General features: G+C 34.1%; 1 protein-coding gene across 3 annotated transcripts in view; it reads right to left on the bottom strand.

Moving 5' to 3' along the window:
• Positions 1-13,499, bottom strand: part of ABCA5 (ATP binding cassette subfamily A member 5) — a 100,910-nt gene that overhangs the window by 27,536 nt on the left and 59,875 nt on the right. For all 3 annotated transcript variants that reach the window (XM_032241888.1, XM_032241887.1, XM_032241889.1), the window contains 6 exons: positions 10,269-10,382; positions 7,584-7,754; positions 2,292-2,405; positions 1,776-1,910; positions 1,008-1,082; positions 378-469 (listed from right to left, as the gene is read on the bottom strand). In XM_032241888.1, coding sequence (XP_032097779.1) covers positions 378-469; positions 1,008-1,082; positions 1,776-1,910; positions 2,292-2,405; positions 7,584-7,754; positions 10,269-10,382 — 701 coding nt within the window. The remainder of the gene's footprint in view (positions 1-377; positions 470-1,007; positions 1,083-1,775; positions 1,911-2,291; positions 2,406-7,583; positions 7,755-10,268; positions 10,383-13,499) is intronic.

Genomic DNA, 13,499 nt, shown 5'->3' with positions numbered 1-13,499 from the left:
TCTGTCAAATCTGATGATTTTCCAACATTAAAATAATATACCAACCAACTATGGTAAAAAGCAAATAGCTATAAAAGTTAAATATATTTAAGAGAATCATTGGTCTTTAGACTCAAGATTTTCCAAAGCATATTTCCATTGTCCAGTTATATAAAATGTTCAGAATAGGCAAATCTGACAGAAACAAAATGTAGATTAGTGGTTACCTAAGACAGGGGTTATGGGAGTAGGAATAAGAAAGTGACTATTAATGAGTACAAAGTTTCTTTCTGGAGTGCTGGAAATGTTTCGAAATTATATATTATGGTGACAGTTACACAATTCCGTAAATATGCTAAAAACATTTAAAATTTTTTAAAAATTAAAAATTAACTGACCTGAAAAAGGGATCTTTTCTTATTGATCTGCCTCCATATTTTTTCTCATAGTATTGTAAGAGGAAAATCCACAGTACACACTGCAGGTAAGGCTAAAAGAAGAACATGTTGCAGCTCATGACTAAAAGGTTTGTTGTTTATTCTTTTCCTTTGCCAATAGAACTAAGACTACATACATCAGGTTCCTTGTCATTACTCAAAAAAAAAAAAAAAAAAAAAAAAATCACAACTTTTTTATACTTGACATGATAATTAAAAATAAATTTTACACAAACTAAAACAGAATTATTTTTAGTAAATCCTTCACATATTGTCTATCCCTGTATCATTCATTTATTGTCAGCTTCATAAAATATAATCAAACACAAAAACTTTGTTTTTGATTCTAAGAAGACGGAACTGTAGCTAAATAGAGTTAATAACATGTAAAAGGCTAAGTATATTAAAGTGGACACATTCAGTAGGTATTCCCTGTTAAATACAGATTAGCTAGTGTTAACTAACACACTTGACTTTTTATGCACCTTCTTTTTCATAAAACAGGATAAAAAATTATACATAGTTTAAACCATAGGTCCAAACTATTTTTAAGTTAACATACTAACTCACACAAACACTTTCATTTCTTACCGATATAACAGCTACTGAAAGCCTATCCCATGAATTATAGGTGTCCTCATTTTTTCGTATATTCTTCCAAGAAATCTAAGACAAAAAGTTTTAAAAACGTACATGCTGCAATATGTAGAAATAGTTGGATTAAAATGAAAAAAATATATTTTGTTTAGCAAGCGTATTTTCTATTAAGTTAGCTATTCATATTAGTAAATTATAGTTTTTACTTAAAATCTTCTCTGTCCCAAAATATTTCAGAGGATTAGTATAAATTAAAAACATTAAACTGAGACCTAAAAAGGGAAGCAGGGGTAGCAGGATTAGTAAGAAGAATTAATTACCAACCTTAATCAATAATTCATAATATTTTTTCTAATCACATGGAAATTTTTTTTCAATTATCCAGCCTTAATAAAATAAATCTGGTTTTTGTCTCTATTTTTTCTTGGAGAAAATCTCTTACACTTTATTCTTTCTCATTCCTTCATAGTAAAATATATTATTTAATCACTGATAAACTCCTAAAAACACTGACTGAAACCACATCACAATTCTAATTATATATATCATTTTGAGCATCAGAAAACCTATAATGAGCATAGCCCTTTTCTTTTGAGAATTTACAGTTTGACATTTCACAATAATTTATGCTGCATTAATAATATCTAAATGAAGTAGTAGCCATTAACCTGATGCATTTTACTGTTTTCTGAGTAAGAACTAACATCCTCAGACAGTACTTATTTATGTTTTTTAACATATTAAAATACTTAGCAGAATTACCTTTATGAAAGAAATCAGGCAACCTAGAAGTGGATAGATTGGAATGATGATACAAAAAGCATAATGAAGAATAGTTGCAATTGTGTATCCCATAAAGAAAGTTATTTCAGTGATTGCAATACAAGCCAATGCTGTCTAAAGAAAAAAAACGAAAAAACAAGTGACAAAGTGTTTAGAAGTTTCATACAAACTGACTTACAAATTGGTGTCTAAGCTTCAAACTATGTTTTCAATCCTCTAGTAAAACATGGAACTAGACATGTTATTTAGCCAGCAAGTAGCAACTTGTTTGTAGCTGGTATCCACGCTACCCTAGTTGCTAAAAGTCTTCCATATTGTCCCTATGTGGAAAAGAGGATTCAGAAGACAAATGTACATATAAAAAGAAGCGGCCAATTATCTAACTAAATTCTGTGCTTACAAAAGACATGTAACATTTTAGTATAATCAGGAAAGTATTCGTGACTTTTAATTAAACTGCTATGGCAAGTTGAAATAATGTAAAATGTGACTTACCACAGAATAGATAAATGACCAAAATTCTTTGGTATGTAAAATTTTCTTAAAGGTGAAAGAAGCAATATAAGTGAACATAATAACTGATGGAACATAACCAATAAGGCAAAAAACCTGTAAATCAGAAACATGTTTCTATAAAAATATGAATAGCTTCCAATACACGACATGAAATACTAGTCATATTAAAACATTAACACAATTTTTTTAATACAATCCTGAATAAATTATTTAAACTAAACACTATTTGTAGTGTTTTTTTTTTTTTTTTTTTTTGAGATGGAGTTTCGCTGTTGTTGCCCAGACTGGAGTGCAATGGCACGATCTCGGCTCACCGCAACCTCCCTCCTGGGTTCAAGCAATTCTCCTGCCTCAGCCTCCCGAGTATCTGGGACTACAGGTATGCACCATCATGCCCAGCTAATTTTTGTATTTTTAGTAGAGACGAGGTTTCACCTTGTTGACCAGGATGGTCTCGATCTCTTGACCTCGTGATCCACCCACCTCGGCCTCCCAAAGTGCTGGGATTATAGGCGTGAGCCACCGTGCCTGGCCTTTGTAGTGTTTTATACCAAGTAAAATATCATCTCATTATTTTATTATAAAAAGCAAGTATAGCTAGCTACAACTTTATCTCTCTCAATCAAATATTAGCTACTATTTTAATATACAGCACTTTATTTTTTAAGGTTTAAGAAAAATATTATTTTATATGGCAGAAACTAATATATAAGGTCATTATGATCTCTGACAAAATTGGTAAGTTAATTTTAGCATCAACCTTGCCTAACTCTGTTTTCCCTTTTTCCTAATAAAGTATTCAATGACAGGGTCTACTGTCAGTCATTTACATGTTAACATGGATGCAAATCAGTCTCCACTTTGATATTTTAAGCTGTATTTCATTTTATTTTAAATAATTTCCAGTTTTACTTTAGATTCAGGGGATACATGTGCACGTTTGTTACATGGGTATACTGCATGATGCTGAGGTTTGGGGTATAATTGATTCTGTCACCTAAGTACTGGGCATAGTACCCAATGGTTAGTTTTTCAACCCTTGCTACCCTTCCTCCTGCCTCCACCTAATAGTCCCCGGTGTCTATTGTTGCCATCTTTATGTCCATGTTTACCCAATTTAGCTTCCACTTATAAGTGGGAACATGCAATAGTTGGTTTTCTGTTCCTTTATTAATTCACTTAGGATAACGGCCTACAACTGCATCTGTGCTGCTGCAACAGACATGATTTCATTCTTTCTTATTGCTGCACAGTATTCCGTGGTGTGTATGTATCACACTTTCTTTAATCAATCACCTGTTATGAGCTCCTAGGTTGATTCCGTGTCTTTGCTATTGTGAATAGTGCTGCAATAAACATACCAGCTCATGTGTCTTTTTGGTAGAACGATTTATTTTCTTTTTGATATATACCCAGTAATGGAGTTTCCGAGTTGTAAGGTGGTTCTGTTTTAGTATTTTTGAGAACTCTCCAAACTGCCTTCCATGGTTGCTGAAGTTTACATTCCTACCAAGAGTATACAAGCACTTCATTTTCTCTGCAGCCTTGCCAGCATTTGTTGGTTTTTGACTCTTTAATAATGGTCATTCTAACTGATGTGAGATGCTATCTCACTGTGGTTTTAATTTGCAGTTTTCTGTTGATTAGTGATGCAGAGCATTTTTTCATACATTTGTTGTCCATTTGCATATTTTCTTTTGAGACGTGTCTGTTCATATATTTTGCCCACTTTTTAATGAAGTTCTTTGTTTTTTTATTGCTGAATTGTTTAAGTGTCTTATAGATTCTGGATACTAGGCCTTTGTTGGATGCATAGTTTGTATTTTCTCCCATTCAGTATGTTGTCCATTTACTCTGTTGATAGTTTCTTTTGCTGTGCAGAAGCCCTTTAGTTTAATTAGATGCCACTTGTCAATTTTTATGTACATTGCAATTGCTTTTGAGGACTTATTTAGTTGTAAATTCTTTCTCAATGTGCAGAATGGTATTTCCTAGGTTTTCTTGTAGAATTCTTATAGTTTGATGTCTTTCCCTTAAATCTTTAACCCATCTTGAGTTAATTTTTATATACAGTGAAAGGTGGAAGTCCAATTTCATTCTTCTGCATATGGCTAGCCAGCTATCCCCGCACCATCCAACACAGCATCCTTTCTCATTGCTTATTTTTGTCAACTCTGTTGAATATTAGATGGCTATCGATGTGTGGCTTTATTTCTGAAGATAAGGCTGAGGCAGGAGAACTGCTAGAACCTGGGAATTGGAGGTTGCTGTGAGCTGAGATCGCTCCACTGCACTCCAGCCTGGGTGACAGAGTGAGACTCTGTCTTAAAAAAATATTTTTCCTTGGAAACCATCATTCTTAGCAAACTGACACAAGAATAGAAAATCAAACACTGCATGTTCTCACTCACAGGTGGGTGTTGAACAATGAGAACACATGGACACACGGGAGGGAGCATCACACACTGGGGTCTCTTGTGGGGGACTAGGAGAGGGGCTGTGGGGGATAGGGAGTTGGGGAGGGATAACATGGGAGAAATGCCAGATATAGGTGATGGGGATGGAAGCGGCAAACCACATTGCCATGTATGCAACAATCCTGCATGTTCTTCACATGTACCCCAGAATCTAAAGTGCAATTATATACATATAAAGAATAATATATATGTTATATATATGTGTGTGTGTGTGTGTGTGTGTGTGTGTGTATATATATATATATATATATATAAAGAAATAAAGGGTATTCAAATAGGAAGAGAAGTCAAATTGTCTGTTTGCAGATGACATGACTGTACGTATATCTAGAAAGCCCCACTGTCTCAGCCCAAAATCTCCTTAAGCTGATAAGCAGCTTCAGCAAAGGCTCAGTATACAAAATCAATATGCAAAAATCACAAGCATTCCTATATACCAATAACAGACAAACAGAGAGACAAATCATGAGTGAACTTCCATTCCCAATTGCTACAAAGAGAATAAAATACCTAGGAATACAACTTACAAAGGATGTGAAAGATCTCTTCAAGGAGAACTACAAACCACTGCTTAAGGAAATAAGACACAAGCAAATGGAAAAACATTCCATACTCATGGATAGGAAGAATGAGTATTGTGAAAATGGCCATGCTGCCACAAGTATTATAGATGCAATGCTATCCCCATCAAGCTACCATTGACCTTCTTCACAGAATTAGACAAAACTAATTTCATACAGGATCAAAAAAGAGCCTGTATAACCAAGACAATCCTAAGCAAAAACAACAAAGCTAGAGGCATCATGCTACCTAACTTCAAACTACACTACAAGGCTACAGCAACTAAAACAGCATGCTACTGGTACCAAAACAGATATACAGACCAATGGAACAGAACAGAGGCCTCAGAAATAACACCACATATCTACAACCATCTGATCTTTGACAAATCTGATATAAACAAGCAATGGGGAAAGAATTCCTTATTTAACAAATGGTATTGGGAAAACTGGCTAGTCATATGCAGAAAATAAAACTGGACCTCTTCATTACACCTTTTATAAAAATTAACTCAACATAGATTAAAGACTTAAACATAAGACCCAAAACCATAAAAACCCTAGAAGAAAACCTAGGCAATACCATTCAGGACATAGGCATGGGCAAGGACTTCATGACTAACACACCAAAAGCAATGGCAACAAAAGCCAAAATCGACAAATGGGATCTAATTAAACTAAAGAGCTTCTACACAGCAAAAGACACTATCATCAGTGTGAACAGGCAACCTACAAAATGGCGGAAAAATTTTGCAATCTATCCATCTGACAAAGGGCTAATATCTAGAAACTACAAGAAACTTAAACAAATTTACAAGAAAAAAACAAACAACCCCATCAAAAAGTGGGCAAATGGTATGAACAGACACTTCTTAAAAGAAGACATTATGTAGCCAACAAACATTTATGTAGCTCATCATCACTGGTCATTAAAGAAATGCAAATCAAAACCATAATGAGATACCATCTCATGCCAGTTAGGACGGTGATCATTAAAAAGTCAGGAAACAACAGATGATGGAGAGGATGTGGAGAAATGGAAACATTTTACACTGTTGGTGGGAGTGTAAATTAGTTCAACCATTGTGAAAGACAGTGTGGCGATTCCTCAAAGATTTACAACCAGAAGTACCATTTGACCCAGCAATCCCATTACTGGGTATATACCCAAAGGATTATAAATCGTTCTACTATAAAGACACATGTACATGTGTGTTTATTGCAGCACTATTCACAATAGCAAAGATTTGGAACTAACCTAAATGCCCATCGATGATAGACTGGATTAAAAAAATGTGGCACATATACACCACGGAATTCTACACACTCATAAAAAAAAAAAAAATAAGCTCATGTCATGTCTTTTGCAGGGACATGGATGATGCTAGAAACCATCATTCTCAGCAAACTAACACAGGAACAGAAAACCCAACATTGCATGTTCTCACTCATAAGTGAGAGTTCAACAATAAGAACACATGGACACAGGGAGGGGAACATCACACACCGGGGCCTGTCAGGGGGTGGGGGTTTAGGGGAGGGATACCATTAGGTGAAATACCTAATGTAGATGATGGGTTGATGGGTGCAGCAGACCACCATGGCACATATATACCTATGTAACAAACCTGCATGCTCTGTACATGTATCCCAGAACTTAAAGCATAATAATAATAATTAAAAAAAGGAATTCAGGAAAAACAGCCATTCTAAACACTAAAATATTATCAATAATCTACTCAAGGCTGGGCATGGTGGCTCACGCCTGTAATCCCAGCACTTTGGGAGGCCGAGGCAGGTGGATCACTTGAGGTCAGGAGTTCAAGACCAGCCTGGCCAACATGGTAAAACCCCGTCTCCATTAAAAAGACAAAAATTAGCGGGGCATGATAGTGTGTCCCGTAGTCCCAGCTACTCGAGAGGCTGAGGCAGGAGAATTGCTTGAACCCAGGAGATGGATGTTACAGTAAGCCAAGATTGCGCCACTGCACTCCAGCCTGAACAACAGAGCAAAACTCCATCTCAAAAAATAAAATAATAATAATCATCATCATCATCACCTACTCAAACAAAAAAAATCTTCATATAAGTCAGTCTTGACATTTTCATAATAAAGGAAAAGTCCTTTAAAAAAATTAATAACCAAATTATTCAACAAGTCAATTGCCATATTTATAGTTTTTTAAATAACATTCTATCTATAAATAGCATGAGTACAACTAGTGTTAACTTACCACAGCAAGGAACTTTACAGTATAAAAATATAATCCATAATGAAATGCCAATAAGCTTCCTAGCATCAAAGTAAGAATGATAAAAAATAAGGGGATATCAACAACAGCTTGTCCAATCCAATATGCAGATGGCAAAAGACCAGAAAGTTTAAGTTGAGTATAGGCTTTGATCTAAAAAAAAAAAAAAAAATTATAATTTTAGACATTTTATAAACACACAAATAAATTAGTAAATTACTTTAGATCTCTTAATTTTACATCAATGAAACCAAAAAGGTCACATTTCAGAGTTATAGGTAACAAAAGTTCCCCTCGCACTAAATATAAATTCCATTTAGCCTTTAATTTGACTCACTATTTCTGAGATGTAACAATTTCAACAAAATTTTTAAGAATCAGAATACAGTAGTGCTGCTAAGAAACAGAAATTAGGCAAAAGGTGTCATGGGGTTGGGATTACAGCTATACAAATAATAAATAGCCAAAACATTACTTCTTTTGAAATACTTCACAAATAGACAGGAAAATATGTTTACACAGGAAAAGAATTCTCATTTTTAAAAATAAGCCTTTCATTAAAACACTAATAAATTGCCAAAATATCCTTTGGATTTACATAGGGCTTTCAGCTTAAGTGAAAGCTTTTGAAACTTTGAAAGCCTTTTATATACACCGGTATAGTACAAAAATCTAAGGTGTTATTTACATCGCAAGTTTGTTAATGGTAAACTTAAATGATCACAGTTTTCGTATCTCATGTTCTCATTTAATTTGAAATTTCTAAAATATTTCACAAACTTAAATACCTAACAATCTTATGCAGTTGATTTTTGTCATTTATAAAAGTATTTACTCCTAACAACTAAAGGTATTATATGAAAGAGCTGTCCACAGAGTGAGATAAAGCAAGAAATATAAAGATTAGTTAAGAAGAGAAGTGAACAAAATTGGCAAGTTTTATGTTCAATGAATTATGAGAACATGAGACACATGTAAATTCTAATACAAGGATAAAAACATAAGCCAAGGCAAATGAAAGTATTTTTTAATAATTCAAACTTTCATTATTCATACATTGCTGGTAGGGATAATGTAAAATGGAATACTCATCTTGGAAAATAATTTGGCAATTTCTTATAAAACTAAACATGTTATAATTCAGCAATTGCACTCTTGGGCATTTATCCCAGAGAAATGAAAACTTATGTTTGCACAAAACCTGTATACAAATATCCATGGCAACATTATTCACAATAGCCAAAAACAGAAAGTAATCCAAATGTTCTTCAATAAGCAAATGGTTAGAGAAAGTGTGATGTATCCATACCATGGAATAGTACTCAGCAATAAAAAGGAATGGACCATTGATACATCTAAATTGGATAAATTTCAAAAAAAAAAAAAAATGCTAGTTGAAAAAAGCCAATCCCCAAAGAAAACTTACTGTGACATCATTTTACATTTTTGAACTATCAAAATTACAGAAATAGAGAACAGATTAGTGGTTGCCACAGGTCAGAGAGATTAAGAAAGGGCAAAATATGGGAATCTTTCTGGTGACAAAAATGTACTGTATCAATGCCAATATCCTGTTATATTGTACTATAATTTTACAAGATGTTATCCCAGTGATATTTGGGATAAAATGTAAAGAGTATACAGGATGTCTCTGTCATTTCTAACAAACATGAATATACAACTATCTCAAAATAAAAGTTTAATTAAAACTATTTCAGTTGAAACAAAAAAAATGCAAATGTCCAGTAAATTTCATTATTATGCAGTAGGTTACAGATTTCTATATTCCTTCCACTTTTCTATAATTTCTAAGTTACAATGAGTATATTTATAACAAAAATGGAATATTATTTTAAAAATAGACATGTTACTTTTATACTAAACAAATTAATAACAAAATATTTATTTATTTAGAATCATTAAAATAATGAATTCATTATTCATCATAGTCTGTAAATCATTCTAGACAAATTTGTTTTTACTGAATGAAGATCATACATGAAGAAAATAAGAATTTTTATTAGAGAAGTAAGATACAATCTCAGCAGTGTGAAAGAGTAGAAGGCTTTGAACAGCCAAAGACTATACAAGATCGCTATATGCCTGAAGGAAAACAAAAGGGAAAGCCATAAAAAGAAAGTAAAAGAATATCAAAGAACTTCTGTATACTTAGCAATTTCTCCAAGGCCCTAATGATGACAACCACTTTCACCTTTTTTTTTTTTTTTTTTTTCAGTTAATGAGAATTAAGTGACTTGACTACTTCATACCTCTGTTAAAGGATAAAGAGCACAGGCACATGAATACACCAGTTAAGAACATGAAGACCATAGTCAGTTCCCAAATCCACAATTTAAACAAGTTGAGTCAAGTCATATGAACAATCTCATCTTTGATATCCTGATCTATAAGCAATTGATAACAAAAAACCTTCCTCACAATGTTGAGAGAATTACAGAATATAATTTTTAAAGCATACAGCAAGTCTCAAGTAATAAATATTAGTTATCACTGTTACTATAATAAGAAATTATAATAAATGTATTTATACTCCATTTACTTTTTTCTAAAATAATAATTACACTAAGGCTTGCAATTATGCAAATAGGTTATTCTTATATGACATTTCTTGGTAGCAAATTATATATATTTTAACTGAGTCATTACCTTATGATTTTCTGCATTTTCCATGGCAAAGTAAGGTGGCATTGCAGTAACAATGATTCCAAGCAAAGCTGCTTGAAAATACAGCTCTATTTTAAAAACTATGTCGGTAATTTCCTGAAAGACAACCACAGAATAACAAATGGAACTGAGAATCATTTCATATCTTAATATATACTTAAAAAAATCAAAACCTCAGAAAGAACATATTAGAATACCTAACCCAGGCATAGTCTATATGAAAGAATGAGTGGCAGATGTATTAACAGGTGGCGGTGGACAATATTACCAGCCCTGCCACTTACTAATAACTATCTGATCCTGAGCAAATCATTTCGTATCTACAACAGAAAATAATCTGGCATATAAATTAAGCTTCACAATTTAATAAAACTGAATGATGTATTTGAAAAGCAATTAGTATGTCCACTATAGCGGTCCTATGCAATGATAATAATTATCTAAGAATGGTATTTTTTGCTCTTTATTGTCTTGGGACTCTCGTTTTCTCCATTGGGAAAAGCTATATCCAAGCTCAGCTCCCTATGGGAATCAGAACTTCTTCTCCCAAGCAGAAGAGAATTTAACTCCCACAGGCCCCAATGTCCCTAGCTTGCCCCAGGGATCCAGGTGCAGTCAGCTAACTTTCCCAGACAATCAATAGACAGCTAGCACTTCAAATGCAGATTACCCAGGTCCATGGATACTACATTATTGCCCAACCTCACCAAGGTCAGTTTCCTCCCATTGTTCTATAAGAATATGTACCCATGGGACAGAGAAGGTACTCTGCACTGGAATAGAACCCACAGTGCCTAGGAAACAGAGTACATCACTGTCTTGTTGAACCTGACCTTCTGAGTTTTTCTATTTAGCAATAAAGTCAATTCCATAGTTCAGGTCATATGGCATTGCAGAATTTGTCCCAAACTCTGGTAATATGACAGTGGAAGGCCCACAAAGAACCCATAAATATGTAAACTAAGTAGTGCAAGAAGTGGAAATGAATGAGACTACAATTGTATCCAATCATACAGAATCTAATGAAGGAAGAAAGAAATTTGAAATATTAATGGTACTATATTTATGAATAGTTAGCTCTAAAAACTCCCATTTATTTCTTTCAATATATAGTATGATTATATGTCAGTGTCTGATGAAAATTGTAAGTTGCAAAATCTTGGGTAATAGTTAAGTATACAGACATATGTAGTAACGTCATAAAAACATGTATGGGAATTATAAATTGTGAATTGTGTTTACTTCTACAGAGGACAGAAAGAAGCAAGATTGGAGAGGGGTAATATGAGTTTCCACTTGTATCTTTAAAGTTTTATGAAAAACAAATATTATGCAATGTTAACATTTGAAATATTTAGATAGTAGGTGGTTCATTTTCTGTAGGTTTAAATTATTTCATAATAAAAACATCGTGAGAAATGATCTACAACTTTGATGATATCAGTATCAATATGCATTGGTGACTCATAAGTACTTGTTTACTGTCCAGAAATCTCTCCAGGTTCATATACACAAAATATTTATTAAATGTCTATCAGGAAAATGCCACAAAGACAACCAATTCAGTAGATTCAAACCAAAATGAGTACTTCAATTCCAGTATAACAAAACAAAAATCTCTCTTCTGCCTATATTCTTAAAATTGGTCAATGATAATACCATGTATCACATTGTCTAAAAGCAAAAAATTTTATACTCTTTCCTCTTCTTCATCTCACAAATGCAACAGTGATCAAGTTATGCCACTTACTTTTTTAATAACCCTCTATCATGAATGCTAATGTTGCTGCATTAACTCAGACACCCATCAGCCCTTCTCATATGAACTATTTATTTAAAAAGAATCTCTAATCCGATTTATTGAACTTTCTTTTTTTTTTGAGACGGAGTTTCACTCTTGTGACCCAGGCTGGAGTGCAATGGCGCAATCTCGGCTCACCGCAACCTCCGCGTCCTGGGTTCAGGCAATTCTCCTGCCTCAGCCTCCTGACTAGCTGGGATTACAGACATGCGCCACCATGCCCAGCTGATTTTTTGTATTTTTAGTAGAGATGGGGTTTCACCATGTTGACCAGGATGGTCTCGATCTCTTGACCTCATGATCCACCCGCCTCGGCCTCCCAAAGTACTGGGATTACAGGCGTGAGCCACCACGCCCGGCCTGAACTTTCTTTCCTCTCCTACAACCCAACTTCATCTGCATACCAAGAAGGTGGAGCAACTCAACTCCATGGGAATAGAAGCTTCTGTGCTTAGGACCCTTCCAGACCTTGCCATGTGTATCACTTCACCTCATTGCTCATCTGCACCCTTTATTATAATCTTTATTAATAAACCAATAAACATAAGTAAATTGTTCTGTGAGTTCTGTGAGCCAGTCTAGTCAACTAATCAAACCTGAGAAGGACATCACGAGAGCTCCCAATTTATAGCAGGTTAGTAAGAAACACAGATCGCAAACTGAGGATTAGGATTGGAATCTGACTGAGCCCTTAACCTGTGGGATCTGATACTATCACCAAGTAGACAGTGTCAGAATTGAATTCAACTATAGGACACACAGCTGGTGTCTGCGGGAGAATTGCTTGGCATGTGGGGAAAGACTCTCACAGGTCTAGTGTCGGAAGTGCTGTGTTGAGTGTGTGAAAGTAGAAAAAACACGTTAGTTTTTCTTATCTCAAATATTATCCTTATTACAGTAAAGCACTTTTCACACTATATTATCATCACTTGCTTATTTGTCTGTTTTCTCCCCTATTCAATAAACATCTTAGTCCCTTTTTCACTGATGTAATCCAAACATTAGTAAGGTACCTAGCTACCATAAGCACTCAATAAGTATAGTAAGTGTGTCTGAATTAATTAATCAGTTAATTAATATTAAGAGAAGTGGTCAAGGATTATTGAAAATGATATGCTGCATCGTCTTTGAACATATAGTAAAGCAAAGTACATTTAAAAACAGCCGATTAAGAAAATGAGAATTATAGTGAACAATATAATGGTATAATATTATGACAATATAATAACATGGATTTTTAAAACATAAAGATAAAGGGAGGAAAAAAACTATTATTTTAAATACTCTGGCAGGTGTGGTGGCTCACAGTTGTGATCACAGAACTTTGGGAGGCCAAGGCAGGAGGATCACCCAAGGTCAGGAGTTTGAGACCAGCCTGGTAAACATGGTGAAACCTCGTCTATTAAAAATAC

This window comes from Sapajus apella, unplaced genomic scaffold, assembly GCF_009761245.1.
Source record: "Sapajus apella isolate SASKATOON/1434 unplaced genomic scaffold, GSC_monkey_1.0 scaffold48, whole genome shotgun sequence".
Classification (NCBI taxonomy): Eukaryota; Metazoa; Chordata; class Mammalia; order Primates; family Cebidae; genus Sapajus; species Sapajus apella.
The sequence above is the reverse complement of the archived record's forward strand: the minus strand, read 5'-3'. Positions and strand labels throughout refer to the sequence as shown.